Genomic DNA, 18,018 nt, shown 5'->3' on the forward strand with positions numbered 1-18,018 from the left:
AACTTAGTTTAATAATCTCCCGCGCTGTAAATTACCAGTTCCATATTGTCCTACGGCAGCACAATCACCATAGGGGTAATCACATGTTTCCTACTTATAGGCAGAAGAAACAAAAATTTTTAATTAATTAATCAATTCATTAACCCCCTCAAGGTGTGATAGTGGACTCCATAAAAGCACCCCTGAGACAGTAACCAGACATGTTTTTTGTTTTTTCCAAGATCTAAGGGCATGGGGCTCTGGATAGGTTTTACCTTAAGTCATCCTCACATTCATCCAGTCATGTGAGATATGGCGCGGAACCTTCAGGGTAACTACAGAGAGTACAGGGTAGAAGATTTCTTGTAAGCCCTCACTACCCTATCGTCTGGCCAGCTCCTGGATGTGATGGCGTCCTACTCGGGCGTTTCATTGTTACCAGCCGCTCCGCAAATCGCGCCAGGAGAGAGTATGCAGCGACGATAGCGTAGCGGCGCTTCCGGGTCCTGAGCAGTGACAAAGGTGGGCGGAGTAGGCCGCGCGTCACAGAGAGGATCTCCTTTCAGCTCCGCCTCTGGTCCTGATTGGTGAGTGTTCTCGGGCCGGTCATATGACGCGTGCGTTGGGCGGTCCGCTTCACTGCGCAGGCGCCAGACTTTCCCCGGGCTTGTAAGTATTTAGAGGCTGACTGTCTTACAGACAAGTCGCAGCACTCAGCTGGGCAGCGCCTCTGGTGATTGTTAAAGGTAGACTCCTCTCCTTTTTCACTGTATCATGCTTCCCCTGTTGGTTCTCATGGCGTTTTTCCTCTCCTCTCTAGATGTCTACTATTGAGGGATCAGGGAAGAGGAAGAGAAAGGACAAGCACAGATTTTGTTCTGGATGCTCACAGCCTTTGCCTGATGACCAAACTGGGGACATTTGTGTTAACTGCACTCCATCTACCTATAATAGCTTTCAGCAAGAAGCTAAAGAATTCTTTGGTTGGTTTAAAGGACAAGTGACAAATGCATTCAGTGAGGTTTCTTCTCATACTCATGCACATAAGAAACCTAGGAAAGAATCAGTGTTACAGGTTTCATCCTCTGATGATGAATCTGCTCTATCTAAAGGTGAAATAGTATCTGGCTCTGATATCTCTGACACAGGGTCTCCAGAAGATTTTTACTTATTTAATAAAGATCATTCTTCCTCTCTAATTGCTGCGGTGAAGGAGACTGTGGAAGGAGAACCCTCTTCCTCCTCTTCCTCTTATCTGCCTAAAAAAGAAGCATTATTTTACTTCCCTCAAGTTCCACATAGAATCTTGCCAGTACAGGCATTACTAAAAGACTTTATGCAAATGGACTGGTCTAAACCAGATAAGAAGCTGAACATAGGTTCTCACTTTAGAGCCATGTATAAAATCGACCCCAAGGCTTATGAATCATGGGAAGCACCACCCAAGGTTGGTTTGGCGGTTGCACGCCTCTCTAGAAAATCTCACTTCCCTGCCGAGGAATCATCATTGCTTAAAGATGCAGTGGATAGAAGAGCAGATGCAGCCATCAAAAGATCCTATGCCCTAGCAGCCCTGAATTGTAAAGCCTCCTTGGCCACAATACCAGTAGCCAGAGCTCTACGCATCTGGCTTAGCCAACTAACCAAAGATATATCCCAAGGGGTCAAAAGAGAAGACATGTTGAAAAACATCAACGACCTCAAGAGAGCATCAGAATTCCTGGCTGATTTTCCTTTAGACACCTTAAGACTTAATTCTAAGATCATGACTACCTCTAATACAGCTCGTCGGGCCTTGTGGCTCAAAGAATGGGGAGGAGATGTTTCATCAAAATCTCATTTCTGTTCATTACCTTTCCAGGCTGAAGGTCTTTTTGGTCCCCAGCTAGAGAAAATTCTGCTATCCATTAACGATTCCAAGGCACCTGCCTTTCCTCGTCCTCTAAAGAAAGGAGGGTTTCGTCCCTTTCGAAGACAGCAGCAGAGATCCACACCATTCCGCAGAGGACGTCAACAAGGAAGACACCGCAGATACGGTGCTAGCAATAGCAACCAAACAGGATCGGGTAAGAAAAAGCTGTTCCAAGACAAAGATAAGAACTTATGACGCCAGACCCGACGTGCCTGTAGGAGCAAGACTCTGTCATTTTGCCTCCATATGGACCAAAACAACTACTGATGCATGGGTAAAATCAGTTGTCTCAAGAGGATATGCCATAGAGTTCTCAAGTCAACCTCCAAATACCTTCTTTATAAATCCAGGGAAACCTCATCTCCTAGAGCTGGTGCAGGACTTAATTCGCAAAGGTGCCCTAGAAGAGGTTCCAGTACACCAAAGACGCTGAGGAGTGTATTAAAAAATCTTCGCAGTTCCCCAAAAAGAAGGGACATGGAGGTTAGTCATCGACCTGTCCTTCTTGAACAGGTTCATTCTCCTCAAACATTTCAAGATGGAAACCATCAGGTCCGTGACAGCGTTTCTCCAGGAGAACGATTACGCTGCAACTCTCGACCTCAGAGATGCATACCTACATATACCCATCTTTATAGGTCACCGCAAGTTTCAGAGGCTGGCAATCTGGCAGGGCAAAACCGTTTGTCACCTTCAGTTTACATGCCTTCCCTTTGGGATATCGAGGGTGTTCAGCAAGGTTGTCGTAGTACTGGCAGCCCATCTGAGACTCCGTACGGTAATGGAGCTTCTCAGACAAAATAATCTGTATGCCAAGTTGTCAAAATGTCAGTTTGGTCTCCAGGAGGTCTCGTTCTTGGGTTATAATATTACTCCCCATTCGTTTAGTATGGACCCGGTCAAGGTGGCCGCCATAAAAAATTGGGAAAGACCTAACAACCTGAAGGCCTTACAAAGGTTTTTAGGCTTTGCCAATTATTACCGGAAATTTATTAAGGGCTTTTCTATCATAGCTAGGCCCCTTACCGATCTAACCAAGAAGGGGGCGGACCTTGTACACTGGTCCAAAGAGGCTCTTGAGGCGTTTGACACACTTCGGCATTGCTTCTCAGAAGCTCCAGTACTGACTCCAGATTTCGAACGCCCGTTTGTGGTTGAAGTAGACGCGTCCGAGGTGGGAGTGGGGGCGGTCTTGTCACAAGGGACAGACACCCTTACTCACCTACGGCCGGTTGCATTCTTTTCTAAAAAATTTTCACATGCAGAACGCAACTATGACATTGGCAATAGAGAACTGTTGGCCATTAAGATGGCCTTTGATGAATGGAGGCACTTCTTGGAAGGGGCCAAACATAAGGTCACCGTACTCACTGACCACAAAAATCTAGTTTACCTCGATACTGCTAAACGTCTTTCTCCCAGGCAGGCCCGGTGGGCACTGTTCTTTTCTAGGTTCGACTTTGAAATCACCTATCGACCCGGTTCTCGTAATATCAGAGCTGACGCCCTCTCCCGCAGCTTTGATTTTGAAGGTATGCCTGAAAACTATGTCGATACGATACTAAAACCTGGTGTTGTAATATCTGTTTTGCAACCTGACTTAGTGACTCTCGTCACGCAGTCTCAGAGTATGGCCCCCCATAACACTCCTGAGTCTCTCTTGTTTGTACCGCCGAATCTCCGTCTCCGAGTATTGGAAGAGATTCATGGTTCTGTGTTGGCAGGGCATCCTGGTATTGCTGGAACTAAATATCTGCTGTCACGTCATTTCTGGTGGCCAACATGGAGCCGAGATGTTAAATCGTTTGTGGAAGCCTGTGAGGTCTGTGCTCGATCCAAGGTTCCCCGTAGTCTACCGGAGGGGTTGTTACACCCTCTGCCGGTCCCTGCGAGACCTTGGACGCACTTATCCATGGATTTTATCACAGACCTACCACTATCTAGGGGTAAGACGGTCATCTGGGTAGTGGTGGATCGTTTTTCTAAGATGTGTCATCTTATTCCACTACGTAAACTACCCAGTGCTCGCTTATTAGCCACGCTGTTTGTCAATCATGTGTTACGCTTGCATGGGATTCCGGAGAACATTGTTTCTGACAGGGGTGTTCAATTTGTTGCTAAATTTTGGAGAGAGTTTTGTAGTAAACTGGGGGTCTCATTGTCTTTCTCTTCTGCGTTCCACCCTCAAACAAACGGACAAACCGAGAGGGTCAATCAGTCGTTGGAGCAGTTTTTAAGATGTTTTGTGTCTAATACCCAGGACAAATGGCGTGATTTCATTTCACTCGCTGAGTTTGCCTTAAACAACCATGAGCAGCGCTCTACTAGCATGTCGCCGTTTTTCTGTAATTATGGGTTTAATCCCAGATACTCGTCCGTCCACTCTGCCGAATCAGTAAACCCTTCAGCTGAAGGTATATTCTCGAAACTGTGCACAGTTTGGGCCCAAGCTCATCAGAGCTTGGTAAAAGCCCAAGAAACCTATCAAAAGTATGCCAACAGAAGACGCATATCTGGCCATCAATATGTTGTAGGTGAAAAGGTCTGGCTCTTAACAAAAAACCTGAAATTGAGAGTCCAATCAGGTAAACTGGCACCCAAATACATTGGGCCATACATGATCGTAGAGGTTATTAACCCAGTAACTTTCAGGCTCAAACTACCATCGTCCCTAAGGATTCATTCGGTTTTTCATAAAGCCTTGCTGAAAAAATATGTGCCACCAGTGTTTCCGTCACCTCCTCCTGCTCCGCTGGTCGTCCAGGGTGAACTGGAGTATGAGGTTGAGAGAATTCTAAACTCTCGGTGGGTGCAGGGTTCGTTACAATACCTAGTCCACTGGAAGGGTTTTGGACCAGAGGAGCGTACATGGGTGGCAGTTAGAGATATACACGCTCCTCAGTTAATCCGACGATTTCATACCCAGAATCCGTCTAAACCCGGTCCAGTGGATAAGGGTCCTGAGGCCCCTCATAAGAGGGGGGGTAATGTCAGGAACTCACCTGACCTGGCTCCTGCGGCGTCTTCCCCGGCCTCTGCTCCGGCGGCCGGCTCGAGAACGCGCCGGAGCTCCGCCCGCCGGAGCAGAGTGACGTCACGGAGACCCGACGGCGTCCCTAGTAACCGGGGACGCCGCGGTCTCACGTGACAGTCAGTCAGCTGACCGGGCAGTGCAGCTGATGCGGCGTGCGGGCTGAGTGGCAGATCGCTCTGCCACTTGGTCTGCAGCACCGCAGCTGCAGTGATTGCTGGATCAGGAGACCGGACCAATCAGTGTCTGGTCCGGGCTCCTGGTCCAGTATAAAGTAATGTGAAAGCCAGCTGGTATTTGCTGGCTATTAGTTGTTCTGATCCCAGCTCCCCTTGTCCTTCTCCTGCGTATCCCGTCCTAATCCCTTCTGCCTGACTGCTTGTGTTCTGACCTCTGCCTGACCTCCGACTATCCCTTGTATTTCGATTTTGTACTGCGTTGCCTGTGTGGTTTGACCCGGCTTGTTCGACTATTCTTTATTGTGTTTGTCTGTTCGTGCTGTTCTGTGTTTCACTTACGCAGTGTAGGGAACGCCTTCGTGGTTGTCCGCGACCGTTTAGGGTCGGCCGAGGCAATTAGGTAGGGCCAGTGGTGGGTTCAGATTCAGGGCCCACTGTCTCTGTCTTGTCTGTTCTAGCCAGTCCTGACAGAGAATCTATCTAACCGAAGAAAGAGAGGAAAAGTTGTTCCAAGGGGTCAAAGACCTGCTCTCGGCCAGCCCTTTGTCAATTCGGATGAGTATGAGAGTACTAGGACTGATGACCTCTTCACTAGAGGCAGTGTGTTGGTCCAGAGCACGCATCAGATGTCTCCAGGGAGATCTGCTATCTCAATGGGATCGGAGACAGGCTAGACTCTTCCATGACGCTCTCCAGGACAACCAGGCAAGATCTCTTATGGTGGCTACAGAGAGACAAGATATGCTGCGGGAAAAGTCTGTCCAGTGCTCCCCAAGTAGTCCTTACCACCGATGCCTCGAAACAGGGGTGGGGAGCACACATCGGAGAACTATGGACACAGGGAAGTTGGTCGACAGAGGAGTCTCATTGCTCCTCCAATCTCAGGGAACTGAGAGCAATCCACAGGGCTCTCCTCAGTTTCTCACAATCAGTCCACAATCAGCAGGTGCTGGTTCAGTCCGACAATTTGGCGGCAGTCTATTATGTGAACAAGCAGGGGGGAACAAGGTCCCCCCTCCTGATGAAGGAATGTCGAGCTCTGATGACATGGGCGGAACATCACGTCTTAGAGATACTGGCTGTTCATATCAGGGGAGTCGCCAACACAACAGCGGACTGGTTAAGTCGCCATCAAGTGGAGCCAGCCGAGTGGAGTCTTCACCCGGATTCTTTTCAAGGATCAAGGACACTATTAGTTCCTGCTACATCATTCAAGAAGCTCAGCCTCCTACGGGCATAAGGGCCCATTCCACAAGATCTACAGCCACATCGTGGGCAGAACTGGCACAAGTTTCTCTAGATGACATATGCCGGGCGGCTTCATGGGCTAAGCCGAATTCTTTCATTAAACACTACAAGTTGGATGTAATCAGCAACAAGGAGGCGTCCATTGGCAAAAGAGTGCTTGAAGCTGCTGTTAAGTTTTAATGCCCTCCCTGTTTTTGTTATTGCTGTTATATCCCTATGGTGATTGTGCTGCCGTAGGACGATATGGAAAGTCTAAATTTACTCACCGAAATTTCTTCTTTCCATGAGTCCGTAGGCAGCACAACATCCCACCCTATTAAAATTGTTTGTTATTGCTGCAGAACTTACATGTCTGGTTACTGTCTCAGGGGTGCTTTTATGGAGTCCTCTATCACACCTTGAGGGGGTTAATGAATTGATTAATTAATTAATTAATTAATTAATTAATTAATTAATTTAAATTTTTTGTTTCTTCTGCCTATAAGTAGGAAACATGTGATTACCCCTATGGTGATTGTGCTGCCTACGGACTCATGGAAAGAAGAAATTTCGGTGAGTAAATTTAGACTGTAAGTAGTCATCTGGGTGTGTGGCTGGGTCAGCTAGTCACGGTTTCGGCGCTGTAATCATGCCCCTCTGGGCGTGTTGGAAAGCGCTGCATGCTGACGTCACCCGGGGGCCGGCATTGATGCTGCTGTACTGCGCCTGCGCGGTGTAGTACAGCAGTGGCTTTTCACGCTGTACTTTGCTTGAGCGGTGCAGTAAAGACGTCGGCACAGCCGATGTACAATGACAGCCCCCTGGTTGACTTCAGCATGCAGCGCTTTCCAACACGCCCAGAGGGGCGTGATTACAGTGCCGGAACCCGCCCAGGACTGTGACTAGCTGACCCAGCCACATGCCCAGATGATTACTTAGTTGGTAATTTAAATACAGCGCGGGAGATTATTAAACTAAGTTTGCGGTTTATATGTGCATGGAAACCAGGCAACAAGGGTATGTTTGGGAAGCCTTAGATTTATGGCCGTTTTTAGCGTGATTGGTTCCCTTTAAGGACCAAGCTCTTTTTTAAAAAATCTGGCCAGTCTTAGGCCACATTCACACGTTCCGTGCAGAACACGGATGTGGAATGCCTGTAACGGACCCCCCCCACCCCCGCGGGCAGCATCTGTAATAAGATGCTGGGAGCAGGGGACCTGGATGCATATGCGCTGTGCTGTAATGACAGCGAAGCACGGCTACTTCATTACAGCGTCATGTTTTTGTAGCGCTGCATAAACCCTTTAAAGGGGTTATCTAGTGCTACAAAAACATGGCTAATTTCTTCCAGAGACAGACCCACTCTTGTGTCCAGCTTGGTTGGGTTTTTGCTGCTCAGTTCCATTGAAGTGAATGGAGCTTAATTGCAAACCGCCCCTGAACTGGAGACAAGAGTCGTGTTGTCTCTGAAAGAATGTGGCCATGTTTTTGTAGCACTGGAGCACTTTAAACTTATCTAAGTGATTCTGGGATTCTCTGCTTGTAACATAGATTGTTACACAACACCGATGAGATAATTCACATTTAGAATATGCCTACTCTGTGTTGGGATTATTTGGTAGAGGTCCTTTTACTTTTTAGGATGTTATAGAGCTTAGAGGTTTAGTCAGAAACTTTTCCAATGTGACGTAGAGTAACAGTGGCGACGAACAGGTATAGTAACAGAAGCAAGGATTAGATACAGTAACAGGAAAAACAGTTAGATACAATAACAGGAGTGACAATCAGGTACAGTAACAGGAGCTTTAGGGTCTCTATGTAACCAAAATATAGCTGATCATCCCTGAGTGGTAAGATTTACTGGAGCTTCTTATAGGATTCTACCATCTTAACCCGTGAAATCTTCCCCTGGGATTTATTAGTGGTCAAACATAGTCTCATCTTAATTTCAAGCCTAGTGGCCTAATGAAAACTGCAAGATTTCAGGATTTTTTTTTTTTATTATTATATAGATAGTAAAATTGAAAAGTAAAAAAAAACAACCAAAACACATAATCAAAAATGTTTAACATAAAAACTTGATTTAAACAATAGGTTATATTCTGGTAACACTATCCCTTTAATAAAAACCTACAAAGTTCTTTGACCTGAGACATGATCCACAGAGTCTGACCGTACAGCGTGACCCGCACAGTCCGACCTCAGAATGTTACCCGCACAGTCCGACTGGGCTGCACAGCCTGACTGTACAGTTTAGTTTGCAAATGTTCCAGAAAAATCAGCGAGGTGCAGTGTGGTTTGGCTCATGCAGCCGTTTATTTTATGTCTTGTATTGTCAGAGATTTTCCTTTCGTAAGACCAAACAACCAAACAGCAGGAAAGATTTGTGTCTGGAAATGGATCTTGAATGTGTGGATTAGGATCTCAGTGTCCGGGGACACAGAATAGAAGGAGACAAGCTTTTCATTGCAGTCGAGGAGTACGCCCACTACAGAGGGTCGTGGCAGCGGGATCAGGGTTTCCGCGCTCTTATGCCAGGCACTCAGACGCTCCTTGTTCCATTTTACGCACCAGGACAAGTCGTTGTCTCCAAGTTGTTGGTGTTTGGCAATTTCTGATGCCGCCACCCCAATACCCCATCTGTCACTGTCTGCGGTATTGACCTCCCAGTAGATGCATCCAGTAAAAAAGCCTTCCGAGCAGAGAGCTTGGCAGCTGGTGAACCTGCGCTCATTCTTTGGGTAGGAATAGTTTTTATCGGCCACGGTCACCGTCTTAAAGTCCGGGGAAAGAGACAAGCGACAGCTGACGGTACCTGGGTCAAAAGAGACAACAGTCGCCCCTAGAAGAAGAAAATATAAAAATGTAAAACCATTAAAGGTATACCAAGTGTATTGCTGCCATTATGGAGCAAGAAGGCTGGGTGACAACCATCATGGTACCATTACAGCTCGCACAAAGGTTGTCACCCGAGCAGCAAATCAGTGTAGAGTGTGGATTGTGATCAGTAGAGGTGAGCAAATCGCTTAATGACAATACCGATTACACCATACATTCTGAGATTCTTTTTGGGAAAGATACTTAAAATGGCGGCCACAGTGGATATACATAACCATTCTGATGATAATGGATCAGGCGCTGGAATACAGGATTATCCATAATGCCTTGCAGTCAGCCTTTCCTGCTAATCATGGCAGCTTACAGTGGCATGTGATGTCACATTGATGAATACGGCTGTGGTCATTGAGTCATAGGCTGTGGATCTGCAGAACTGCAGCTATTATAGTCAGGGGCGAGGACAGGGAACCTATAGCAGTAGTATAGAAATCTACATTGTGTAGTGCAATACATTTTTCTCTAGTAATATACAGGAATAGGCAATTCACAGTGCAAGTGGTGGAGTATATGGTGTCTGGCTGTGTGTTGGTAGTATTGGCACTGGTATCTGTGGTGGTGGTACTATTGGTAGGAGTGGTGGTAGCAGGCACAGTACATGTCCTTAACAGTCTACAGTGTTTTGCTCAGCAATTGCGACAACTCACCCCAGTAATTAATTGAGGGAGCTCTGTTGCTACACAAGGATTGAACAGTGTGCCCCCCTTATGTTCACTTCTTAAATTTGTTTGTCAAGGCTTGGATAAAGTCCTCACCACTGCCAGGAAGGTGTTTTCACATTTCAGCTGTTCTTATATGGCTAATAATGGAGTAGGCAGTGATACGGCCTCTCTGCTTCCACCAATGTTTGTCCCTGGAACTTCTGGAAGTTCACGGAATTTAGTCAGATGTCTAGTGGTGACCATCATTTGTCCTACAACAACCACTACTCTGAGAGTTATTGTTAAACACTTGACATATGTGGGGGTCTCAGCTGTCATGGCAGTTCTACAGCAGGAGCCCTTGGGTTAGAGGATACTATACTAATTTGTGGGGACTCAGCTGTCTTGGTGGTTCTAGACCAAAAGCCGCCTGAGACGTTATACTTACACTGCAGCAGTCGGCTGGGGGCTTTCACTGGGAGACTAGCATTGGCTTCTGGCTCCTGAGGCTGTGCGGATCCAGGAAATAACACCAAGTCCTCCAGCACTGGAATAAAGACATAAATATAGTGATGGGACCTTTGTACAATGAAGTGTGCTTTATCTACACACTTGGGGGGGTATCAGAAGGGGTTGGATGTAGACCGATCTATATGACCTCTGACCATTGCACTGCTGAGTTGTTCTCCCAGCCCAGGGTGACTGATTCTTACCCTGTTTTGGGGGGCAGGGGGCGTCCTCCAGCATTACGTGAGACAGTAGGCTTCGCTTCATTTGAGTCACGGCATCAGTGGTGTCCACAATCCGGTTCTCATCAAATGTGTACGGGCTCTGAGACACCGACGGCGATGTGAAGGTCACCTCAGGTCCAACATTCTGGATGCAATGAGAAATAACAAATCACATGACAACATAAGGAGTGTTATAATACAGAGTATACTGATGGCCCCCATTAGGTGACAGAGGAAACCACCAGAAGGGACCTGTATAATAGAAGAAGAAGACTTCATATAATGGAGCCATCCACAGAATCCTCTAACATCATCCCCACCAACCCCCGATCCACCATCTCCATCAACTAAAACTCTCAGATGATGATGAAGATGATGGCTGCTCCTGGCTATAGGTCATGTAGGAGCACGGGTCATAGACAAGGATGTGCTCACCTCCATGGACCATCAATGACCATAATATGTGCTCAGTACATTATCCCACCAACTCCATATCTAATCCAGAATGTCCCAGACGCGCTGCCTGGTATTTAATGTAATAAAAAGTGTCAGACTGTTCTGCCCCATAACCCTCCACCGGACATCTATAGAGGGTCTCTGCACCATCAGCATTGATATCCAATCGTTCTCCAGTTGCTCCTCCAGTTCCATCTTCCTCTTCTTCATGTCATTGTGCTCAGCGATCAGATTCTCGACCAGGCGTGACATCTCCCTCTGTGCCCCGTCCTGTTCCTGCTTCATTCTCCAGAAGGCGGCGCGCTCCTGTTTCTCCAGATAGTCCCGCATTTCCCTGAAGTCCCGGGTCAGATTATCCTTAATATCACAGATCACAATCTGGAGGAACAGGAGAAGGATTAGATCATACCACCCCTGCCGCCATGTTATACAACAAACATACATCATTGAGAAATAATAATGCAACCACAAGAGGGCGTAATACTGCTGATCCCACTGCCTTATAATGAAGCTCAGAGGATACTATGGGCAGTGCACCCCTGGTGAGAGATCTATAACTCTACACGTCTTTACCACACACTGGTAGATATTTTACCCAGGTCACAGGCATCTGACCAAGCTGTGAGGAGATGATGGGAGTAGTGGTTACCTGATCATCAGCACCGAATGTAGACGTATGCGATCAACAGGGAGATCTTACACAGGCCCAGCAGAGGAGTGGCATCTTCTATAGTAGTGAGCGCTGATATTGCAAACACACAAAAACACAGAAAAAGGCAACAGCTCACCGCAACAGCAAGATACAGACCCACCATAGACATGAAAATAATTAAAAGCAGCCCCCCCAACTGCCCAAAAAATTCCCACAAAAATAATGAGTCTCTTGGTTACTATTTGCAAACAGCGTAAACTGCCTCACCACGATAAGGTGGACTCATAACGAGGCAGACCCTACACTGTATGTACACTATGGCCTCTCCATGGCGTATAATACGCCTATGCTCTGGGCATGCAAGATCCGTCTAATACCTGCAAAAATAATTGCACCACCTGGGTGAGGCAATTTCAGCCATGGCAACGTGCTCCTGCCTAGTGTGAACAGTGTTCTAGGAGAGCTGACCATTTTTTTTTCCTTTTTTTCTGTGTTCCAGTTGGGGGAGTGGCTGCCTCTATTTGGTCTTGCACTCCACCTGTCTCACCCAGGTGGTGCAATTATTTTTGCAGGTATTAGACGGATCTTGCATGCCCAGAGCATAGGCGTGTTATACGCCATGGAGAGGCCATAGTGTACATACAGTGTAGGGTCTGCCTCGATATGAGTCCACCTTATCGTGGTGAGGCAGTTTACGCTGTTTGCAAATAGTAACCAAGAGACTCATTATTTTTGTGGGAATTTTTTGGGCAGTTGGGGGGGCTGCTTTTAATTATTTTCATGTCTATGGTGGGTCTGTATCTTGCTGTTGCGGTGAGCTGTTGCATTTTTCTGTGTTTTTGTGTGTTTGCAATTTCAGCCATGACAACGTGCTCCTGCCTAGTGTGAACAGTGTTCTAGGAGAGCTGACCAATTTTTTTTCCTTTTTTTTCTTTTTTTTCAGTGAGCGCTGATGTCATCAGTCCGAAGAGACACATGAGAACCGCAAGTGGGTATACAACAGTACACAGATGACGCATCCACCAAGACAGTATAATCTAAAAATATTTATTTTACTTGTGGCAACGCGTTTCAACGCTCTATTGCGTGAAAGTTGCATGTAAAATAAAAGATTATACTGGCTTGGTGGATACATGATACATGATCTGTGTACTGTTGTATACCCAGTTGCGGTTTTCATGCATCTTATTGGACTTATGACACCTGCGCTCACTACTGTAGAGGACTCCTCTCCCCCGCTGGGTCTGTGCGGGATCTCCCTGTTGATCACACAATCTTCAGACACAGGCGGCCCCTCTGTTACACCTCTTGTCTCCACCCGTACCATCTTCAGACACAAGCTGTGCCTCCATTCCACCTCCTTTCTCTGTCTGTACCATCTCAAGACACAGAAGACCACTCCATTACACCTCCTGCCTCTGCCTTTACCCTCTCCAGAGACAGGTGGTCCCTCCATAACACCTCCTGTCTCTGCCTGCACCATCTCCAGACACAGGCGACCCCTTCATTACACCTCCTGTCTCTGCCCGCACCATCTTCAAACCCAGACGGTCCCTCCATTACACCTCCTGTCTCTGCCTATACCATCTCCAGACACAGGCGGCCGCTTCATTACACCTCCTGTCTCGGCCTGTACCATCTCCAGGCACAGGCGACCCCTTAATTACACCTTCTGTCTCTGCCTGTACCATCTCCAGAGACAGGTGGCCCCTCCATTACACCTCCTGTCTCTGCCTGTACCATCTCCAGACACAGGCGACTCCTTCATAACATATTCTGTCTCGGCCTATACCATCTCCAGACATAGGCTGCCCCTCCATTACACCACCTGTCTCTTCCCCCACAACCTCACTATTCTGCTGATGAGGTCACCATGTACATTACTATGATGTGCTGCTCCGGAGGCTCGGGGTCTTACCTGGATCTCACGGTAGGCATCCTGCTGGCTGCGGATGGCATGCTCCTTACTTGTGATCCTTTGCTCGATGTGATTGATCATCTTCTCAATATTTGCCTTTAGAATATATAATTACAGAGCAGAATGTCAGTAGTGAGACCTGATACCCCTGAGCCCCGATCTTGCTGTGTGGGACAAGCTTGACCACCTATATCATAAGGGGCTAAGATTGCTGCTCTGGCCTCCATGCTTTACACTACAGCTCAGCTTACCTGCTGTAGTTACTGGAGTCTGTGGTCATGTGACCCTCATCACCTGCTGCTCTCTTTCTCCCCTCTGCTTTACACTACAGCTCTGCTTGTTCAGACCACCTTCTATGTAGGGGCATGTTTAGTGAGCCCTCACCCCCTACCCTTCTCACCCTTTTCGTCTTGTACAGCTCCATCAGGGGCACAGGCTGACACTCGTCATGCTGGGTAGCACAGGTTGAACACAGGGGGGTGCTGTGATGTACACAGAAGTATTCAAGGCCCATACTGTGCTGCCGGCAGGGCCATGGTGTAGTGGGGAGACTGACCAGCAGGTGGCGCTGGCGCCCTGTTGGGTCTTGGTGAAGCAGCAGGTGATCCTGGCACAGTGGGGCCCCGCAGGGGAGGCACAGTCTCAGGGCTTCGGCTCCATTACAGGATGGGCAGTGCTCATGAGCTCTGCTGTCCTGGGTCTGCAGCGCCTCCAGCAGGTTAGACAGGTCGGTGTTCTTGTTGAGCTCAGGTCGCTCCTTGAAGCTCTTCTGGCATACAGGGCAGTTCCACTTGGTGTTCTCATCCCAGTACTTCTCTATGCAGCCCTTGCAGAAGGTGTGCCCGCAGGGGATGGTGCAGGGGTGCACATAGCGACTGATACAGACCGTGCACGACAGGTCCTGGGCCTGAAGTCTCAGCACCAGCTGCTTCTCCTCCTCCATCTAAACCGAAAGTGTTCCCGGGTGGAGCTGGTCATATGACTGCCTTAACCCATTCCCCTCACTCACAGCATTTCCTTCCTCATTCCTGTAATCCACCAGCCACAACTTTGTGTTTTCTTTTCTGTAATGATGATGAGGGAGTGGAAGAGGAGTTGTGCACTGTGGGATATACGGCAGGGTTACCTAACCTATACATCACTACCCTGAGGGATCAGATGTTCTGTTTATGTATCTCCGAGTGATCAGAATGTTCAAACCGGGTACCTTGAGTGATCAGATGTACCGAGTACCCCGTGTGATCAGATGTACCAGCCGAGTACGCTCGAGTGATTAGATGTTCCATCCGGGTACCCTGAGTGATCAGATGTTCCATCCGGGTACCCTGAGTGATCAGATGTGCTGAACGTGTACCTCTGAGCGATCAAATGTTCAAATCGGGATGACGACTGAGTCCTCCTGAGTGATCAGAGGTACCGAACGAGCACCTTGAGTGATAAGATGGACTGACCGAGTAACCCCAAGTGATCAGATGTTCTGATAAGGTACCATGAGTGATCAGATGTTCCTACAATGTACCCCCCAAGAGATCAGATGTTCAGATCGAGTACCCCCAAATGATCAGATGTTTCTACTGAGTACTTCGACAGATCAAATGTTTCTACCGAGTACCCCAGAGTGATCAGATGTACCAAGTCCCCAGAGTGATCAATGTTCCGACCATGTACTCCTAAGTGATCAGATGTTCCTACCGAGTCCCCACAAGAGATCAGTCATTTAGACCGAGTTCCCCAAGTAATCAAATGTTCCCACTGAGTGATCAGATGTTCCTACCGAGTCCACACAAGTGATCAGATATTCAGATTGAGTTAGGGCTGGGCGATAATGGCCTAAATCAATATCGCGGTTTATTGTACATGTAGCCGCGGTAACGATAAATTGAACGATATTATGACACGCCCCCTTTAAAAGCCACACCCCTTTGAAAACCCCATTTTCTGATGGTAATACAAACGTGAATTTACTCCATAGAACAATGTGCAGCAAACTTCACAAGTAATACACAATATTTTGGCACCTCCTACACCATTTTCAAGTGGCACTTGAAAATGGCATAGGAGATGCCAAAACATTGTATATTACTTGTGAAGTTTGCTGCACATTGTTATATGGAGTAAATTCACGTTTTCACGTTTGTATTACCATCGGAGTATTTTTTACTAGCTGACTTGATCCAAGGTCTGGGATTCGTCTGCTGGCACCCACAGTTTGTTTATTGTGCTGCCTATATTTTTTGCTATATCTATCTTTATACTTTGGGGAGATTTATCAAACATGGTGTAAAGTGAAACTGGCTGTTGCCCCCGGCAACCAATCAGATTCCACCTTTCATTTTCCAAAGAGTCTGTGAGGAATGAAAGGTGGAATCTGATTGGTTGCCGGGGGCAACTGAGCATGTTTGATAAGTCTCTCCGTGTGTGTGTGTGTTATATATATATATATATATATATATATATATATATATATATATATATATATATATATTATATATATATATATATATATATATATATATATAATATTATATATACACACACACGTCCAAAATTAGGGTACCGGCACTCCAAATGAAGAATAAGTGTTTTATTTCAGCTCACAGGAACAAACTAGCCTTGGCTACTTTGTTCCTGTGAGCTGAAATAAAACACTTATTCTTCATTTGGAGTGCCGGTACCCTAATTTTGGACGTGTATATTCTGCACTCGAGGATCCACAGTGCAGGGGTGGCACCCACTCTCCTTTACTGCCCGGGTGCCGTGGACTTTTGTTGTTTGTGTAGGAGATAGGAGATAGATAGATAGATGATAGATAGATAGATAGGAGATAGATAGATAGGAGATAGATAGATAGATAGATAGATAGGAGATAGATAGGAGATAGATAGATAGGAGATAGATAGGAGATAGATAGATAGATAGATAGATAGATAGATAGATAGGAGGTAGATAGATAGGAGATAGATAGATAGGAGATAGATAGATAGGAGATAGACAGATAGGAGATAGATAGATAGATAGATAGATAGGAGATAGATAGATAGATAGATAGATAGGAGATAGATAGATAGATAGATAGATAGGAGTCCTATCTATCTATCTCCTATCTATCTATCTATCTATCTATCTATCTATCTATCTATCTATCTATCTCCTATCTATCTATCTCCTATCTATCTATCTCCTATCTATCTATCTCCTATCTATCTATCTCCTATCTATCTATCTATCTATCTCCTATCTATCTATCTATCTATCTATCTATCTATCTATCTATCTATCTATCTATCTCCTATCTATCTATCTATCTCCTATCTATCTATCTATCTATCTCCTATCTACCTATCTATCTATCTATCTATCTCCTATCTATCTATCTATCTATCTATCTATCTATCTATCTATCTATCTCCTATCTATCTATCTATCTATCTATCTATCTATCTATCTATCTATCTCTTTCTACCCAATATCTGCCCCCAGTCACAAGCTGTTCTGGACCCCCCCCCCTCTCCCGCACATACACTTGGGGGTCAGGTATAGTTCGGCACCTCCATGCTCCACCGGGCATATCTCTCTCTCTCTCTCTCTCTCTCTCTCTCTCTCTCTCTCTCTCTTTCTCTCTTTCTCTCTCTCTCTCTCTCCTGCACAGCTACTTTGCATATCCTTTCTTCTCTCCTGCACAGGAATCCTCTGCCCCCGTACCTCAGTGCTGTAGCACATATATCTGCCGGCAGCGTCACCGGCAGAGCGTCACACACGGCTGCTTCCAGCACTGCCAAATGATAACGGGCGCCGAGGATTCCTGTGCGGGACAGAGAGCGGTGCCTGGTGGGGGGAGGATGTGCCGACCCATACCTGACCCCAGCAGTCACTTTATGTACGGGAGAGGGGAGGCAGGGCACACCGTGCAGCTTCCAGAGCCGCCCGGAAGCAGCGGCAGCGCTGAGCACACAGCCTGTGCGCAGCCTGTCACATCTCCAGTCTTCCTCCTCAGGAAGATTAAACGGAGTGGAGCAGAGCGTGCGGCCGCAGGGTGAGGAGGGAGGGGCGAAATACCGCAGATACCGTCCTGGCAGAGTTGAGGTCGGTTAACCGACGCCAGAGACGGTATCGGTATTTTTGCGGTATACCGCCCAGCCCTAGATTGAGTACCCCGAGCAATCAGATGATCCTAACAAGTTCCCCCAAGTGATCAAATGTTCTGACTAAGTACCCCTGAGTGATTGGATAAAGAGACCGGTACCCCCCAACAAGTAATGAGATCTTCCAAGTACTTCAGAATGATTAGATGTACAGACCATGTGTACAGTGATCTGATGTTCCAACTGAGTACTCAGAGTGATCAAATGTTCTTATCGAGTACCCTAAGGGATCAGATCTTCAGACTGAATACCCTG

General features: G+C 46.8%; 1 protein-coding gene across 1 annotated transcript; it reads right to left on the bottom strand.

The window, feature by feature from the left end:
- Positions 1–8,354: 8,354 nt before the first annotated feature.
- Positions 8,355–14,576, bottom strand: LOC138772184 (E3 ubiquitin/ISG15 ligase TRIM25-like). Its single transcript, XM_069952400.1, has 6 exons — positions 14,022–14,576; positions 13,622–13,717; positions 11,199–11,429; positions 10,578–10,740; positions 10,313–10,411; positions 8,355–9,170 (listed from the first exon to the last, which is right to left on the bottom strand). The coding sequence occupies exons 1-6, from the start codon at positions 14,562–14,564 to the stop codon at positions 8,644–8,646; spliced, it is 1,659 nt and encodes a 552-aa protein (XP_069808501.1). The 5' UTR covers positions 14,565–14,576; the 3' UTR covers positions 8,355–8,643.
- Positions 14,577–18,018: the final 3,442 nt, after the last annotated feature.

Source organism: Dendropsophus ebraccatus, chromosome 14 (genome assembly GCF_027789765.1).
Source record: "Dendropsophus ebraccatus isolate aDenEbr1 chromosome 14, aDenEbr1.pat, whole genome shotgun sequence".
Lineage (NCBI taxonomy): Eukaryota > Metazoa > Chordata > Amphibia > Anura > Hylidae > Dendropsophus > Dendropsophus ebraccatus.